Source organism: Cetorhinus maximus, unplaced genomic scaffold (assembly GCF_964194155.1).
Source record: "Cetorhinus maximus unplaced genomic scaffold, sCetMax3.hap1.1 HAP1_SCAFFOLD_495, whole genome shotgun sequence".
In the NCBI taxonomy this organism is placed as follows: domain Eukaryota; kingdom Metazoa; phylum Chordata; class Chondrichthyes; order Lamniformes; family Cetorhinidae; genus Cetorhinus; species Cetorhinus maximus.
Genome location: NW_027596437.1, coordinates 179,873 through 196,128, shown reverse-complemented (window position 1 = coordinate 196,128; position 16,256 = coordinate 179,873). Strand labels below are relative to the sequence as shown.

General features: G+C 43.7%; 1 protein-coding gene across 1 annotated transcript; it reads right to left on the bottom strand.

Moving 5' to 3' along the window:
- Positions 1-9,356: 9,356 nt before the first annotated feature.
- Positions 9,357-10,526, bottom strand: LOC144673865 (interferon-inducible GTPase 5-like). Its single transcript, XM_078535504.1, has one exon. The coding sequence runs from the start codon at positions 10,524-10,526 to the stop codon at positions 9,357-9,359; it is 1,170 nt and encodes a 389-aa protein (XP_078391630.1).
- Between the last annotated feature and the right edge of the window lie 5,730 nt (positions 10,527-16,256).

The window sequence follows — 16,256 nt, the reverse complement described above, 5'->3', positions numbered from 1 at the left end:
AAAGAGGACAAATGTTCTAAAATGCATTAAGATACAGAACATGTCTTCCCAGAAGGCATTAAGATGACTGAAAAAGAGAACATATCTTCTTAAATGCATTAAGATAACCAAAATGAGGACATATACAAACATATGAACTCGGAGCAGGAGTAGGCCACAAGACCCTTCAACCACTGCTCCGCCATTTCAATAAGATAATGGCTGATCTGATTGTAACCTCCTCCTACCCCTGATAACCTGTCACCCCCTTGTCAATCAAGAATCTACGTAGCTCTGCCTTAAAAATATTAAACGACCTTGCTTCCACTGCCTTCCAAATAAGAGAGTTTCATGACCCATGACCCTCCTAGAGAAAAAATTTCTCCTCATCTCTGTCTTAAATTAGCGACCCCTTATTTTTAAATAGTGACCGCTAGTTCTAGATACTCCCACGAGAAAACATCCTCTCCACATCCACTGACCCCTCAGGATCATAAATGTTTCGATCAAGTCACCTCTTACTCTTCTAAACTCCAGCGGATACAAACCTAACCTGTCCAATGTTTCCTCATAAGACACCCACCCATTCCTGGTATTAGTCTAGTAAACATTCACTGAACTTCTTCCAACGCACTTACAACCTTCCTTAAATAAGGTGACCAGTACTGTACACAGTTCTCCAGGTGTGGTCTCACCAGTGCCCTGTACAACTGAAGCATAACCTCCCTATTTTTGTATTCAATTCACCTCGCATAAACTATTACATTCTATTAGCTTTCCTAATTACTTGTTGTGTCTGCATACTAACCTTTTGTGATTCATGCACTAGGACACCCAGATCATCCAGAATCTTAGATCTCGGCAATCTCTCACCATTTAGATAATATGCTTCTTTTTTATTCTTCCTGCCAAAATGGACAATTTCACATTTGCCCACATTGTACTCCATTTGCCTGGTCTTTGTCCACTCACTTAACCTATCTATGTCTACCTCTTTATGTCCTCTTCACAGCTTACTTTCCTACCTATCTTTGTGTCGGCAGCAAATGTAGCCACCAAACCATCTGCCCCTTCATCCAAGTCATTTACATAAATTGTAAAAAGTTGAGGTCCCAGCATTGATTCTTGCGGCACACCACTCATCACATCCTGTCAACCAGAGAAAGATCAATTTATGGCTACCCTCTGTTTCCTGTTAGCCAGCCAATCTCCTAACCATGTCAATACACCCCTACACCCACGAGCTTTTATTTTCCACAATAGCGTTTGTGTGGCACTTTATCAAATGCCATCTGAAAATCTAAGTACAGTAAATCTACCGGTTCCCCTTTATCCATAGTACATGTGGCTCCTTCAAAGAACGCCAATAAATTGGTTAAACATGATTCCCCTTTCAAAACACCATGTTGACTCTGCCTGATTGCTTTGAGTTTTTCTAAATGCCTTGCTATAACATCTTTAATAATAGCTTCTAACATTTTCCCTATGACAGATGTTAAGCTAACGAGCCAGTAGTTTCCTGCTTCCTGTCTCCCTCCCTTCTTGAATAAAGGAATCACATTTGCTATATGCCTATCTAATGGAACATTCCCAAAATCTGGAGAATTTTGAAAAGCTTCTTAAAAGGCATTAAGATGATCAAATATCTCCTCAAATGCATGGAGGCGGCATATTATAAGGCATTAAGATGACTGAAAAAGAGAGCATTTCTCAAAAGGCATTAAGATAATTGAACAAAGGAAAATGTCTTCTTTAAAAGGCATTAAGATATGGAAAAAGGGAAAATATCTTCTTAAGAAGCATTAAGAGGATTGAAAAAGAGGACATATTTCCTTAAAAGGCATTAAGATGGCTAAAAAAGAACATAATCTCATCTTATTGCTGAAAAATTGGGAGGAAATATCGAAGGCAAGTTAATCAACGGTCAACGCCAGGATGGTTGATCAAGGCCAAATAATTGCCTCCATGTCCAAACAAGAGTTGTCAACACAGGCCATCAAGAGTCACTAAACTTTCTTGAGGTGCAACCACCCACTAAAAACTTAAATGTAGCCCAAAGAGTTTCGGGGGAGATGACGGTGTAGTGGTACTGTAACTGGGCTAGTAATCCAGCGGTCCAGGCTAACGCTCAGGGGACACGAGTTCCAATCAAGAAGATTTAGCAGAAGCGACATATATTCAGAAACAGGAACCTGTCCTCTGCAGGCAAAAGGAAAATGTCCAGTCATTGTGCCTTTTTTTGAATTAAGCAAAAGCCTGTGGGGAAACAGTTCCCTTGGTGCATTGTCCAAAGTAACACCTTGACCAATCTGCTAAGTGCAAGATGAAAATCTTCGCAGCATGTCTCCTCAGCAATACACAACTCTTATCTATTCTAAACAATTCGGTAGATATGTTGCCTTTATAAAGCACCTTTCATGACATCCCACAGCACTTTACAAGTCAATGAAGTACTTTTGAAGTGTAAGCACTGTCGCATTGTAGGATTACCAATATGATTACTGCTTTTTTCAGTCTCATTGGCCAAGGGATAAATGCTCATGGCACAGTAGGGATAATTCCCCTGCTCTTCTTCGGAATAGTACCCTTGCAATTCTTTACATCCACCCGAGAGGGCAGATGGGGGGCCCTCGGTTGAAAGCCTCATATGGCAGTGCAGCATTCCCTCAGCACTGCATCAGGAGTGTCAGCCCAGCTTGTGGGCTCGAGTCACTGGACTGGGCCTTGAATCCACAACCTCTGACCCTGCGGCCAGGCTGCTAGCCAACAAGCCGTGCTGGGTATACAGTAAGGCTTTGTATTCAAAAATCAGGGTGATTTGATTGAAGTGTATACAAGATCCCGAACGGCCTTGACAAGGTGGATGTCGAAAGGATGTTTCCTCTTATGGGTGAGTCCAGAACTAGGGGGCACTGTTTTAAAATTAGAGGTCGCCCTTTTAGGACAGAGATGAGGAGAATTTTTTTTCTCTCAGAGGGTTGTGCGACTTTCGAATTCTCTGCCTCAGAAGATGGTGCAGCTGGAGTAATTGAATATTTTTAAGGCGGAGGTGGACAGATTCTTGTGAGGCAAGGGAATCAAAGGTTGCCAGGGTTAGATGGGGATGTGGAAATCGAAACACAAGAGGATCAGTCATGATCTTATTGAATGGCGGAGCAGGCTCGAGGGGCTGAATGGTCCACTCCTGTTCCTATTTCTTATGTTCTAATGTTCCAATCATGTCAATATTTCCTATGAGGAAAAAATGTTAACATCTCCACTGTTAGAGGTGAATAAGAATAGGGCAGGTTTAGATAAAGTAGACAAAGTAAAGCTGTTCCATTAGCGAGGTACAGGAGACACAGATTTGAGGTTTCGCACAGGGGATGTGGGGGAGATGTGAGGTAGAACTTTTTTACACAGCGAGTGGTAATGAACTCGCTGCCCACGAGGGTGGTTGAAGCAGAGACGATGAATGATTTCAAAAGGAAATTGGGTGGAAACCTGATGGAAATAAACTTGCAGGGGTACGGGGATAGAGTGGAGGGAATGGGACTGACTGGATTGCTCTGCAGAGGACCAGCATGGACTCGATGGGCCAAATGGCCTCCCTTCTAAGCGGTAATGGCTCATTGACTATCATCTGTGGCCTTATACCCTACTATTGAACAAAATGTTAAAGTCTCTTTTCCTACATATATCCAAAAACTTTCTACACAAATTTCCATTTGCTTTTTCAAATCATTAAAACTTCTAGCATACAAATTGAGGCTTTAAAAAAATTACACATTTCACATGATTAAATTTATCCATAGGGTTTTTATTTGAAAGGGACGACTTTTCTACACGACAGCAGCACAGAAACAGACCATTCGGCCCATCTGCTGCATTCCAGTATTTCTGCTCCACATGAGCCTCCTCCCACCCGCTTACCACATCCTTCTGTTCCTTTCTGTCTAATGTCTCTCCAACTTCCCTTTAAACATATCTATGCTATCCCCCTCAAACTCTCCTTGTGGTAGCGATTTCCACATTCTCACCACTCGCTGGGAAATGAAGTTTCTCCCGAATTCCCCATCGGAGTTTCCATTCAAAAGGTCTCAACCTCTTTCAGCACTTTGGGTTTAAGACTCAATATCCATTTACTTACAGCTGTATTTTCACTGTCTAAATATATATCAAAGGCTCCTTGGCAGCTGGAATATAATGGCACTGAGACAGACGAGTCACTGAATGTTCTGGTTCAACCCTCGTCAGTGCGTGCATTCCTTTTCAAAACTATTTAAATAAAATGCTAGAGGGGAAAACTTTAAAATGTCTATTTGGATAAAATTCCTGTTTAATATTTTGAAAGGTGGTGATTATTTGTGTAGTGATTTAACATCTCCTACTTGGGCAGCCCTTCAGGTTCGAGGATGACTTGCTTCCACTCCAGTCCGATGGGTTCTAAGATGGCTGAGAAGCCCAGTGTACGATCTGCAGACTGTGCCACATGCAGCGGCAGCTGGAGATTGAAGGGTGGGGCAGATGGCTCCTCCGCGTGTTTTCACGCTCTCTCAGACACCTGGGCTTCACCTTCACAAAAGAACCTCCTCCATCCATTTTGGTCGCTCACAAGCCAGGGACTCCCATGAGTCAGTGTTACTTGGGGGGATGGGAAGGGGGGAATAAGCGTCACTGAAGCGTCCCCTGCCTCCATTGAGTTCTGAGTACAGCAGTTAGTTCCAGAATCTGGTATCAGGCATATGAAAGACCTGTCCTGCGCACCAGAGTGGGTTTGGAGTGATTTGCGCCTCACCACTGGGCATACTGGCTTGGGAAGAGGAAGCTGGTGGTGGATGGCCTTTTTAGTTTAAAAAATAAACTGCAGGAATGATTACACATAATTATGCTTTTGAGGGATTCTGCATAGAGATGGTTGGATATTTGAGACTCATTTTCAGATTTTTTTCACCCCCAAACACACCCTACATTGGGAAGTCAAGATGCCAAATGTGCTGATGGTGTAGCATATTAAATCATTCTACTAGCATAGACGATACCCAGAGGGATTCTTCAACTTGGTAATAATATTCATTGTTCGCCAATATGCAAAAATTTGAGGTTTGGCCATCAGAATCCTCCAGGCCCACTTCAAACTAGCAGGCTTCCTATCTAAAATGGAACCCAATTTAGTGGCTGCGATCTCACCTTAAATCTGGCCCTTCCAAAGGGGCTTCCACTAAAGGAAATGTTGCCAATTTCGCTTTCTTTGGAACAGAGGAGACCAAGGAGCAGAACGTAAGTAGTGTACAAAATTAGGCATTTTATCTGTAATGAAGAGGGCCATGATGCAGAGTGGATATGAAGTACCCATTTCCCTCAGGAGCTCTGTATTTGAGAGGACTGCCTAAGTGTGTTGGTACTCAAACAGAGTCAGTGGGTGCACACTCGCACAGGTGCATGCAGGAGATTAATAGGAGCCAGGTTGTCTTGAGGTTTTGAAAGATGTAAAGGATAGGAGTGCTTAGCTTGAGGTACAAGTAACTAGGTTAGATCTAAAATTTGCGTTTTTAGAGAAGTTGAGAGTTTGTTTGAATATCAAAGGGGAGTCAGAGGTACAAAAAAAATCTTCACATTTTGCAGGAGTTCCATAGGTAGAGTAGTGGGGTTATTATATTTTATTGACCCCAAAAGCAAATACAAGACAGAAACATAAAAATATTTTATATGTGGAAAGATTTGAGTTTCAAAGAGGTGTGAGAACAATGGAACTGGGATGGAAGGGGAAAGAATTTAGGATTAGAGATAGCTGGAGCTCTGGGCCCGGAGAGCTTGCCATTTGAACCAGCCATTCAGTCAACAGAAAAGTCCTGGGCTGCAACAAGCAGTTTTATTCTGAAGTGGATTCCAACGTAGAGTGGAAGAGGTTAGAGATCATGTGCTATGCCTTTATTAAAGCTACAACACTTCACCTTGTGTAATATTACTGGATTTTATAGTTAACCATCTATAAAGGGACTGTTGCCTGGGAGGTGTTTACTTGTAGGATTGACCAAGTAGAATTTTCCTTTTTTTGGGGAATGTTTTTCAAAAAACTAACATTAATGGTGTAACTAATCTTGTATGTTTACGTTTCCTTTTATTGTTGCTAATAAAACTTTTGGGATTTTAAGAAATAAAAGTAAAAGCATTACTGGACTTCTTACTAAGATCAGTACATCGCCTTGTTTTCAGAATACAAAACAAAGGGTATAGTCCATAAGACAAGTTTCCCTGAGATTTTGTTTGCTCAGCAATTAACATCGGCTGTGGTTATAACAATGGAAGATGGCCACACTCCCAAGGACCTTCCGTGTAGCAAGGTACATGGACCCAAATTACTAATGGACAACAAAAGCAATGGTTCAGGGATAATTGTAGCCATGACACGAAGGCCCTAACCATCGACAATTGCACCTGGAAGTCAATTCTTTTAGGTTGGCATGCTATGCCACAAATGGCCAGTGGCAACAATTCCCAATGTCACTTGGCAGCTTCATGGTGCAATGCCTGAGACAGAACCTGTCACTTGGCCTTCAAAGAGAAAGGTACACCAAGGGAAGACACCCCTCTGAATGGATCATTTGCTACCTGCCCACCATTGCCCACAGATTGACCTCACCAAGGGGAATGTTGGTGTCCTTCAACAACCAGGAGACAAATTTAAAGTCATTGGCAGAAGGATTAGATGGGCATAGAAACGGAACTATCCATATAAATATTGTGGCTACGAGAGGTCAGAGGCCAGGAACCATGTGACAAGTAACTCATCTCCTGACTCCAAAGCTTGTCCACCATCTGCAAGGCACAAGTCAGGAGTGTGATGGAATACTCCACTTGTCTGGATGAGTGCAGCTCCCACAACACTCAAGAAGCTCGACACCATCCAGGACAAAGCAGCCCCGCTTGATTGGCACCCCATCCACAAACATTCACTCCCTCCACCACTGACAGTAGCAGCAATATGTACCATCTACAAGACGCACTGCAGGAATTCACCAAATCCCCTTCAAAGCACCTTCCAAACCCACAACCACCACCACCACCACCACCACCACCACCTAGAAGGACAAGGGCAGCAGACACATGGGAATACCACCACCTGGAAGTGCCCATCATTGTCACTCACCATCCCGAGTTGGAAATATATCAGCCATTCCTTCACTGTCATTGGGTCAAACTCCTGGAACTCCCTCCCTAACAGCACTGTGAGTGTATCTGTACCACAAGGCAGCTCACTAACACCCTGAAGGGCGACTAGGGATGGGTAATAAATGCTGGCCCAGCCAGCATAGCCCACATCCCATGAATGAATTTTTAGAAATTCATGTGACGGGGTACAGGCAGCAACCTTATACACATTTATTGGATGTGGACATCGCTGGCCTGGTCAGCATTTATTGCCCATCCCTAACTGACCTTGTTCAGACATGAAGAGTCAACCACGTTGCTGTGGATCTGGAGTCACATGTAGGCCAGATAAGGACATCTGAAGGTCAGTGAACCGGATGGGACTTTACAACAAGAAAAATGGTCAGACGTGGGGTCTATTTTATTTTTTATAAATTGACTTCAAATTTCACTATTGGGATTTGAACCTAGGGCCCCAGAGCATTATCCTGGGTCTCTGGAATACCAGCCTGGTGACAATACCACTACGCCACCACTTCTCCAAAAAGTGCACTTGGAAATTTGCGTGTCATGCTGTAACCCACAAGGCTAGGGACCAATCCCAGTTGGCACAGACATGGGCCAAATAGCTTCACTGTGCTGCAAATCAAAACAAAAATGGCTTTTAAAGTTATCCAGGGGTTGGGAACGTGTGTATACCTAATTCAGTTTTACAGAAACATAACTACACAGTTAGCATAGAGAAAAAAATTCCAAGGTAGCTGACTCCAGGATAAATTGCATAAGTTATTCATTTTAATAAATCAGTTCCTCACGGGTGACAGACAGCTCCAATACAAAAGTCTTTGATGACCCACATACAAACCTGCATTTATGAAATCAGTATTTACAGGAAATTCTTGAACAGAACTGGAAAATGAAAAAGTGGATGACAAACAGGTTACATGCAGCAGTTAACACAATGTTGAAGCTTTTTAAAAAAATTTTTTTTAAGTCAACTGCAGTTAAACCCTTCACTAAAGCTACTTTGAAAAGTCAGATAACAATCACTGTACACATGAATAATTTTATTTAAATTCTGAAGTTTCTCAAATAACCGTAGTGAGTTCAGTTATCAATTGGAAATAGACTGAAACGTTGTTAAGTTGTGCGAATTTTGACACTCCCAATAGCATTCCTTTCGTGAAATAAAATGAGACTCACTCAGCTGTAATCTGTACAAGAAACAGCTTTGTTTACATTTTCAGCAACAAAAAAAAAAGAGTTTACTTGCATTGCTCAGAAATCACATCTTTCATTTCTTTTGCACACATTTGGCATTTCCTTATTGAATCCTGGCCTTTCACCCACCAACTCCCCCTGCAGTGACAAGTTTCTAATATCTCCTCCTGTTGGGAGGAGAGGAAAACAAAGCATTGCCGTCAATAGTCAGCCATTCTGCCAAAATATTGGGCTCAATTAGTGTTGATGTGCTTGAAACAAAGGTTCATTTTAAAAAAAAAAAATTGAAGTGTTGCATCATATCCCCAACTGCTCGACAACCACACTGGACTCAGGTTTAAGTCAAAAATATCACGCCCATCACCTTTAAAAGTGGAGAGTCAGCAATTCAATCTACACTAGGGCTTACAAAGACCGTCATTAGCTGTTTAATGATGGTGTTTACTATTACAACATCTACAAGAGCTATTGCTACGTTTAACATGGGAAGGATAGAAGAAATTATCCCCAATATTGCATCAACACTTGGATGTACAATACAGCTTAAACTTACAAAAGAAAACACATCTGGGTTATGTTGCTCATTCAGACAAAGAGGGTCAGTCAATATGTTGCATTGACAACAGCTGGAGGGTTGCAGTAATGTGCTTAGGCGAAACTTCACACCCACCTAGCATGGTAGCTACCAGCTGCAGTGAAATACGAGTCTTGTAGTGCCTAGCCTTCAATCTTGGCCCATGCCCATGTGAACTGCCAAGTAAAATTTCATCTGAAGGTCTTGGGATGAAATGGATATGTTTTGTACTTTCAGAAGAGAAGGCATTGTGCATTAACAATCTTGGACTGGCAGAGCATGGAATGCCTCTGCAACAAAGGTTACATTGCAGACTATGGAGGAAAAGAATAGGGAATTAAGCCACGTCACCTACCAGAGGATACCAACGTTGGCCTTTGATACTGAAGTTGAGCTTTGCTCTCCCTTCATGTGTACCAAACACCATTAGATTGTTGGGCCTCAAACAATGTTATTCACCCTTCAGTACATCCTCCATTTTCCTCTGAACACGGCAGGCATCGTCCGTAAACTTTTGCAGCATGGTATCCAACAAGCGGATGGTGGAAGCCCCAGACAGCTTCCCTCCAGGCAGGGTCTCGAGAAAGGGAATCCACTTCACGTAGCTGTGGGAGACCGACGCGTTTATCTCCGTCCACTTCAGCAGCTCCTCCGAGACGCCCTTCTCCGTCAGCATCTTCGCCATCGTGGTCTGGATCTCATCCGAGAGGACAAAGGTCGGCTGGCGAATCAGCTTGGCCCTTTTGCTCAAGGCCGGGTAGTCCAGCCCTAACAGGACGCGGTAAAGCCGGATCTCGTTGTACAGAAAGTGGACATTGGCCTGGTAAGGCAGCTGCTCGATCGGGATGGGGTCGATGAGGCAGCTGTAGATCGCCGACACCGGAATGAACTCCCTCAGGGAGTGCTTCAGCTCCATCTTGTTGGCCAAGTAGTACAGGGAGAGCAGCAGGGCGTGTTTCTGGAGTGGAGGAGAGGAATTTCTCTGCAGAGCCCGGACGCACTCCAGAAAGTCGAACCTGTCAACCTGGTGGCAGGAGACACAGAAGAAGTGAGCAATCGCGTATTCAATGTCCAGGTTTTCAAAGTAGCCGGCGGTGAAAACATTCAGGACGTCCTCAACGAACTCCTTGTCCCTGTAGCCAGGAGGGCCCAAGTCAATCTTGGTGCGAATGAGGTAGAACTGCTTGCCAACCCGCCTGAGCTCGCTGGCAAGGGCTGCGACCTCCCACGTGAACCACGTCGATGACAGGATGAAGAAGCCGACGTACTTGTCGACCTCCACCGCCTTCAGGTAGTGGCCCGACGAGAAGCCGGATCCCCGAACGCTGGGCAGCTCCCAGAACACAGAACTGGGGTTCCCCGGCCGGCTGTAAGGCGCCGGCTTTGTCACCTGTTGGGCGGGGCCGGTGGGTGCCGTGCCATCTTCGCCATCCTTGAAACCCATGACTGAATTAATGAAAGCAGACTTCCCCGCTCTCGGGGTCCCGGTGACCGCCACATGAACCGTCACGCTTTCCAATCTGCTCCTCTCAGCTTTCACCAAAGATGCCACTTCGGATATCCCGCCACGGCTCATGGCATCTGAAAATCTTCCTATAATCCCCTCAATTTCCAAATCCATGCTCGTAAACTGAGAGAAAAATAAACCATAGTTAGAATCTAATCTACAGCATAGAAGAAAGAATGAACACACCGATGAGCTCCAAGAGTCCTCCTTCCGTTTCTAAGACCCACAAACACACGTGGGAGAAGAGAGGGAGTGGAGGTGCCACATAATGGATGGCACTAGTAATCCAGAGACACAGGGCAATGCTGTATGGGCCCGGGTTCAAATCCTGCCATGGCAGATGGTGGAATTAGAATTCCATAAAAATCTGGTACTAAAAATCTAGTGACGGCCACGAACCCATCTGGTTCACTAATGCCCTTTCGGGAAGGAAATCTGCTGCTGTCCTTATCTGGTCTGGCCTACATGCGGTTAATTCTGACACCCACGCCCCATGAATGAATAAAAAATTTAACTCAGTGCCAACTGAGGGAAGTCACCTTTTTCTCAGGCCTTGAGGAAACAGACAGGCCACTTCGTATAGATGGACGCCTGATTTTAATCTCTTGCGTGCTAGTCTGCTAGATACAACAACAAGATTTGTCACACAAGGAGGCCATTCGATCTGTCAACTGAGCAATTCAGCTAGTGCCATTCCCCTGTAGTCCTGCATATTCTGCTGTCCTGTAGCCAAGATCACTATTTTTATAAAACTTAAGTGGCTAAATTACATGTTTAAAAAAACCTGGATGAAGGCTTTCAAATGACTGGAGCCATTGCTGGCTGACTCAAACAAAAGTAACTTCCTGGCACTCAGAACAACTGCCACTTCGTTATCTCTGAAGAGACGCCAATGATTGTTGTGACTGCAAAGATCAAATCCAAGGAAATTGTACAAAGACCAATTACATTTCTAAGGCCAAGGCCTGGCCAACAGAGAAGACCAGTCTGATAGTTCAAAGGACTCCAAAACCTCTTGGAAATGATTAATGGTTGAAACATTAACCATCAAGAATCCAGACTAAGGAATATAAATAAATCCTTTGTCCCGGCCAAAGTGGAGAAGTGAGAGTCATATCACATGATTTCCCCACCATCCTAGCTGGGAGAACCAGTTACCCTGCCTTGTGGAACTGCGAAGCAGATTGCTATCTTCCATAGAGCAAGTGGCAGCAGAGCCAGGACTCTGTCCAAGTTTAAATGGCCCTAGTCCCCATCTGCACTGTTTCTACCAGAACTTACTGCACCAGCGCCTACAAGACTAATTCATCTCATCATAGAAGTTCTGCGCACTGGAAAAGTGAATTACCCAGGATTAGTCTTCAACCTGCCGACTCTGAAAGGAATACATCATTGGACCTTTGATTCTGGAGTCCAGTGAAATAATTTTTATTTTCTGTGGTCTTTGCCCTGTAATTCTTCCTTTATCCCTCTTTTGTATGAATGTAAAAGTGGGTGGGGGGTGTGGTGTGGCAAACCCTGCTTTGTACGTGTAAAATAAACTACTCCTCCGATTCTCCCCTCGAGTTTGCTGTGGAGTGGTTAATAAAAATTGGATCACATCAAAACTGATGCTTGGGGAAAAAAATGCCACCACTTTTGAAATCATTCATCCCCCCCACTTCCACCACCCCTCACGGGCACCACACTCGCAGTGTTAAAAATAAAAATGTTCTTCACACTTCTCCTCCTCCTCCTCTTCCACCCCCTACCCCCGCCCCTTAACTAAAATCTGTGTTCCTAGTCCTTGGTATAATCAGTATCAGCTTTTCCTCGTACAGGTAAAGCGTGGAGAAGCTGGGATTGCTCTCTTGAGAATGGAGAAGCTTAAGAGGACATGAGGTTCTTAAAAAAAAAATCACAAACCGTTCAATGGCAGCAGAGTTAGATTTTAAACGGGGGTTGCTGAAAAAACCGTAGCAACACGAGAAAGTTCTTTTTAAAAAACGGTTGTGAAATGATGGCAGCAGCAGATTCTAAAATGAATATTCCTATTTGTGGAACTTTAAGGCTACAGGGAACACCGCAAGTGCAGAACTAATCAGATATGAGTCAGTACATGCAGGATGGGCTGAATGGCCTCCCCGTGCTGTACAAAAGCAGAAACTGTTTAGCCTGCAGATAGTCAACCGTGATTGTCTAGCATTCAGCTGGACGGCAGTGTAAGTAAACGCAGAATTAATTACATCTATTGGAGGCAAGTCCCATATGTAAGAAGTCAACCAAACCCATTTCTACTCGGATGTAGAGAGGACAACCGCAAGGCACAGGGCCTTCTATGACCAGTTGTCTATGTTAGTGTGCGGGTAAATCATTTCTTCAAAAGATCTCAAGCAGGCTATCAGGGTCACTGACCAGGGGAAGTCAATTCTGACAGCATAGAACTAAACAAACCACTCAAATTCAACCTTTTGATTTGCACATCAATCTAAGAAATACTATATTACAATGCCAAAAGTATCTTTACAGTGCAAGAGGACAACACTTGGCCCGTTGTGTCTGCACTGGTTCTCTGAAAGAGCATTCTGCCTAGTCCCACTCCTCTGCCTTATCCCTGTAACCTCGCACACTTTTCAAGGAGAAATCCAATTTCCCTTTGAATGGCTCGGTTGAACCTGCCTCCACTACCCTTTCAGGAAGTTCGTTCCAGACCAACCTCTGGGTGAAAAAATTTTCCTCACATCACATTTACTGCTTTTCCCACAATTATTTTGAATCTGTGCCCTCTAGTTCTTGATGTTCTATTGAGTGGGAACAGTTTCTCACTATTTACCCTGTCCATACCCCTCAGGATCTTGAATCTCTTATCTAGTCTCTTCTCAGCCTTATTTTCTCCGAGAGTCCCAGCTTATCCTTATAGTTACAGTTCTTCATCCCAGGAATCATTGTGAATCTAGAGTATATATCAATCAATATTTTCTTTGGAACATAGGGAAACCCAACACAACCCCTCCTCCCCACACCAGTGGTAATGCTCCAGTCAAGCCTCCTCCCACTTAACTCCGTATACCTCTATTCCCATTTCCCTAATGTATTTAAAGGGGAAAGATGGATAAATACATCTACACTAAATACCTCAACTACTCCTTGTGGGAGCGAGTTCCACATTCTCCTCCACTCTCTGGGTAAAGAAGTTCCTCTTGAATTCTCCACTGGATTTATTAGTCACAATCTTATATTGATGATTCCTAGATCTGGTCTCCCCCACAAATGGAAACCTATTATAATCACATTCATATGTTTAAAGACCCCAGTCAGCATATAAAAGCTAAGTACTAGGGAACATGATTGGGTGATTCTCAAAAAAACAAGCCAGAATATCCAATTTAGAACAAAGTCAGATTTTTCACTGTAAAATAATGTAACATTACAACTCAGTCAGAACTCTAGACTAGCAACTCAAATTAATGAGCATCGTTATTTGTCAGGAAAATCAATAGCATTTCAAATCAAATTAATTGTGCAAAGCTGCTCAATGGCCTGATTAATCTATCACTGCAGTGCTTAGCACATTTAGATTTAACATATATCTCCACCAAAACAGCATTATTCAACTGAGATTACATCGTGCTAAAAAGGGACTGGAAATTAATTACAGACACCAAACATTCACTTTCCCTCTCCCACAAACCATTTCTATCTCAATTTCAAATCAGTTTTCTGGTTTAGGCTGGAGGCCAACAGCTCCAACAAACATTAGTCGTATTAAAGGAGGATCAATTCTGCACTACCAGTCACAATTACAGGACAAAAAGGTAGCTCTTTCAAATAAACCAACACAAATAGCCTTCTTCCTCTTGGACATGTTATTCCATGAATCATTCACTAAGAAACTTTAATGGTTTTGGAAAAGTCTCTGAGCTCACTGGAAACATTCAGAGCCACCCTATTTTGTTTAGTGGAAGGACAGACAAGGAGCTGCTCAGCAATTCAAATTTCCAAAAACGCAAAGGGAACGTTGCTTCAAGAGCTTTTAGGTTCCTCACTCACCACAGAAGTAACAAGCATGCTAAAAACGGATAGTAGTGCTATGACCCAAGATGAGGGGAACAATGGGTTTTTTCCTCAATAGTTCACAAAAACTGTTACCAGCCATTTTAATTCTCTACCTTACTCTCACTCCAACCTCTGTCCTCAGCCTGCTCCACTAGTCAGTGAAGCCCAAGGAACAGCACTTCATCACTCCAACCTCTGTCCTCAGCCTGCTCCACTATTCCAGTGAAGCCCAAGGAACAGCACTTCATCTCTCGAATCAGACACTACCTATAGCCTTCAAAGTTCAACAATTTCAGACTAATCTCTGCCCCCATTTTGTTCCCTTTGCCAGTTTCATTTTTACTTTTTTTTTAAGCATTCAGACAACAGCTGCTCTTAAAAATTCTGCCATTCACACCTATAGACACATTTTGCTTCTTTACTTATCCCAAAACTAATTCCCTTGACACCACACCATGAAACCTCTCATCCCTCAATCACTTACATTTCAATTTTGAAAGCAATCATCTCCACTTGCTGAAAATCTATTCCATTTCTATCTTTACTCAGTTCTGATAAGAGGTCCTCAGCCTGAAACATTAACTCTACTTGTTTTTCTCCTTTCTCTCCACAGATAGTGGCCAGTCTGCTGATTGCTCCCAACATTTCCTGTTGGTCTTCAACTGAAGGCCCATCATCCACTTACCTGGCTGAATATCCTCCACTAACCATCCAATCACACAACTCTGCCAAATGCTCCCACAGCTTTTATATAATGCTAATTGTTCTCTTCTGACTACTTAACTGAAGCACCTATGTCAATTTGAAAAAGGTGCAGCCCAGTTTCCATTGACTCATTGTCGCCTCTCAGAATATTTATTATGTAACATCTCCACCATCTGATTGAGGCAATTATTGGTTAATGGAAGCAAATGGGCATCCAAAATGACTAACTTGACTCAGAAAGCAGCTGTGAAATGTTGCATCCACTTAGACATGATAATGGTCAAGTGAAATGGCCACCCCCTTAGGACACGACAGTTAAATAGTAGTCAGGGAGCAAGGGGTAGTAATCTCGCCCCCGAATCAAAAGGTTGCAGATTTGTAGTCCCATTCCAAAGAGATGAACACAACATCAAGTCTCACACTCCTCAGTGCCAGTACTGAGGATGATCTGCACTGTCAGAGGGTCAGGACTGAGGAACTGCTGCACTGTCAGAGGGTCAGCACTGAGGATGATCTGCACTGTCAGAGGGTCAGTACTGAGGGAGCGCTGCACTGTCAGAGGGTCAGAAATGAGGAGCGCTGCATTGTTGGAGGGTCAGTACTGAGAGAGTGCTGCAGTGTTGGAGCGGGGATCAGTACAGAGGGAGTACTGCCTCTTAGAGGGTCAGCACTGAAGGCAAGATGTACTGAGGGTGTGCTGCACTGTTAGGGGTGGGGAGGGTGAGTACTGAGGCAGCGCCGCCCTGTCGGAGGGTCAGTACTGAGGGAGTGCTGCACTGTCGGAGGGTCAATGCTGAGAGAGTGCTGCACTGTTGGACCGTCAGTACTGTGGGAGTGCTGCACTGTCAGAGGGTGAGTACTGAAGGAATGCTAGACTGTTGGAGGGTCAGTACTGAGGGAGTGCTGCCCTGTCGGAGGGTCAGTACTCAGGGAGCACTGCATTGATGGAGGATCAGTATTGAAGGAATGCTGCACTGTCGGAGGGATGACATTCGGATGACACATTAAACTGAGGCCCTGTCTTCTCCAGTTGGCTTTTAGCAGCTAATTCTCTTCAACTGAATTGCTTGTTACCTTTGATGTGCTCCATGCAACACACCTTCC

What these genes read in the sequence shown, in the direction of transcription:
- LOC144673865 (XM_078535504.1), bottom strand. Translation starts at nt 10,526, where the DNA reads ATGGATTTGGAAATTGAGGGGATTATAGGAAGATTTTCAGATGCCATG.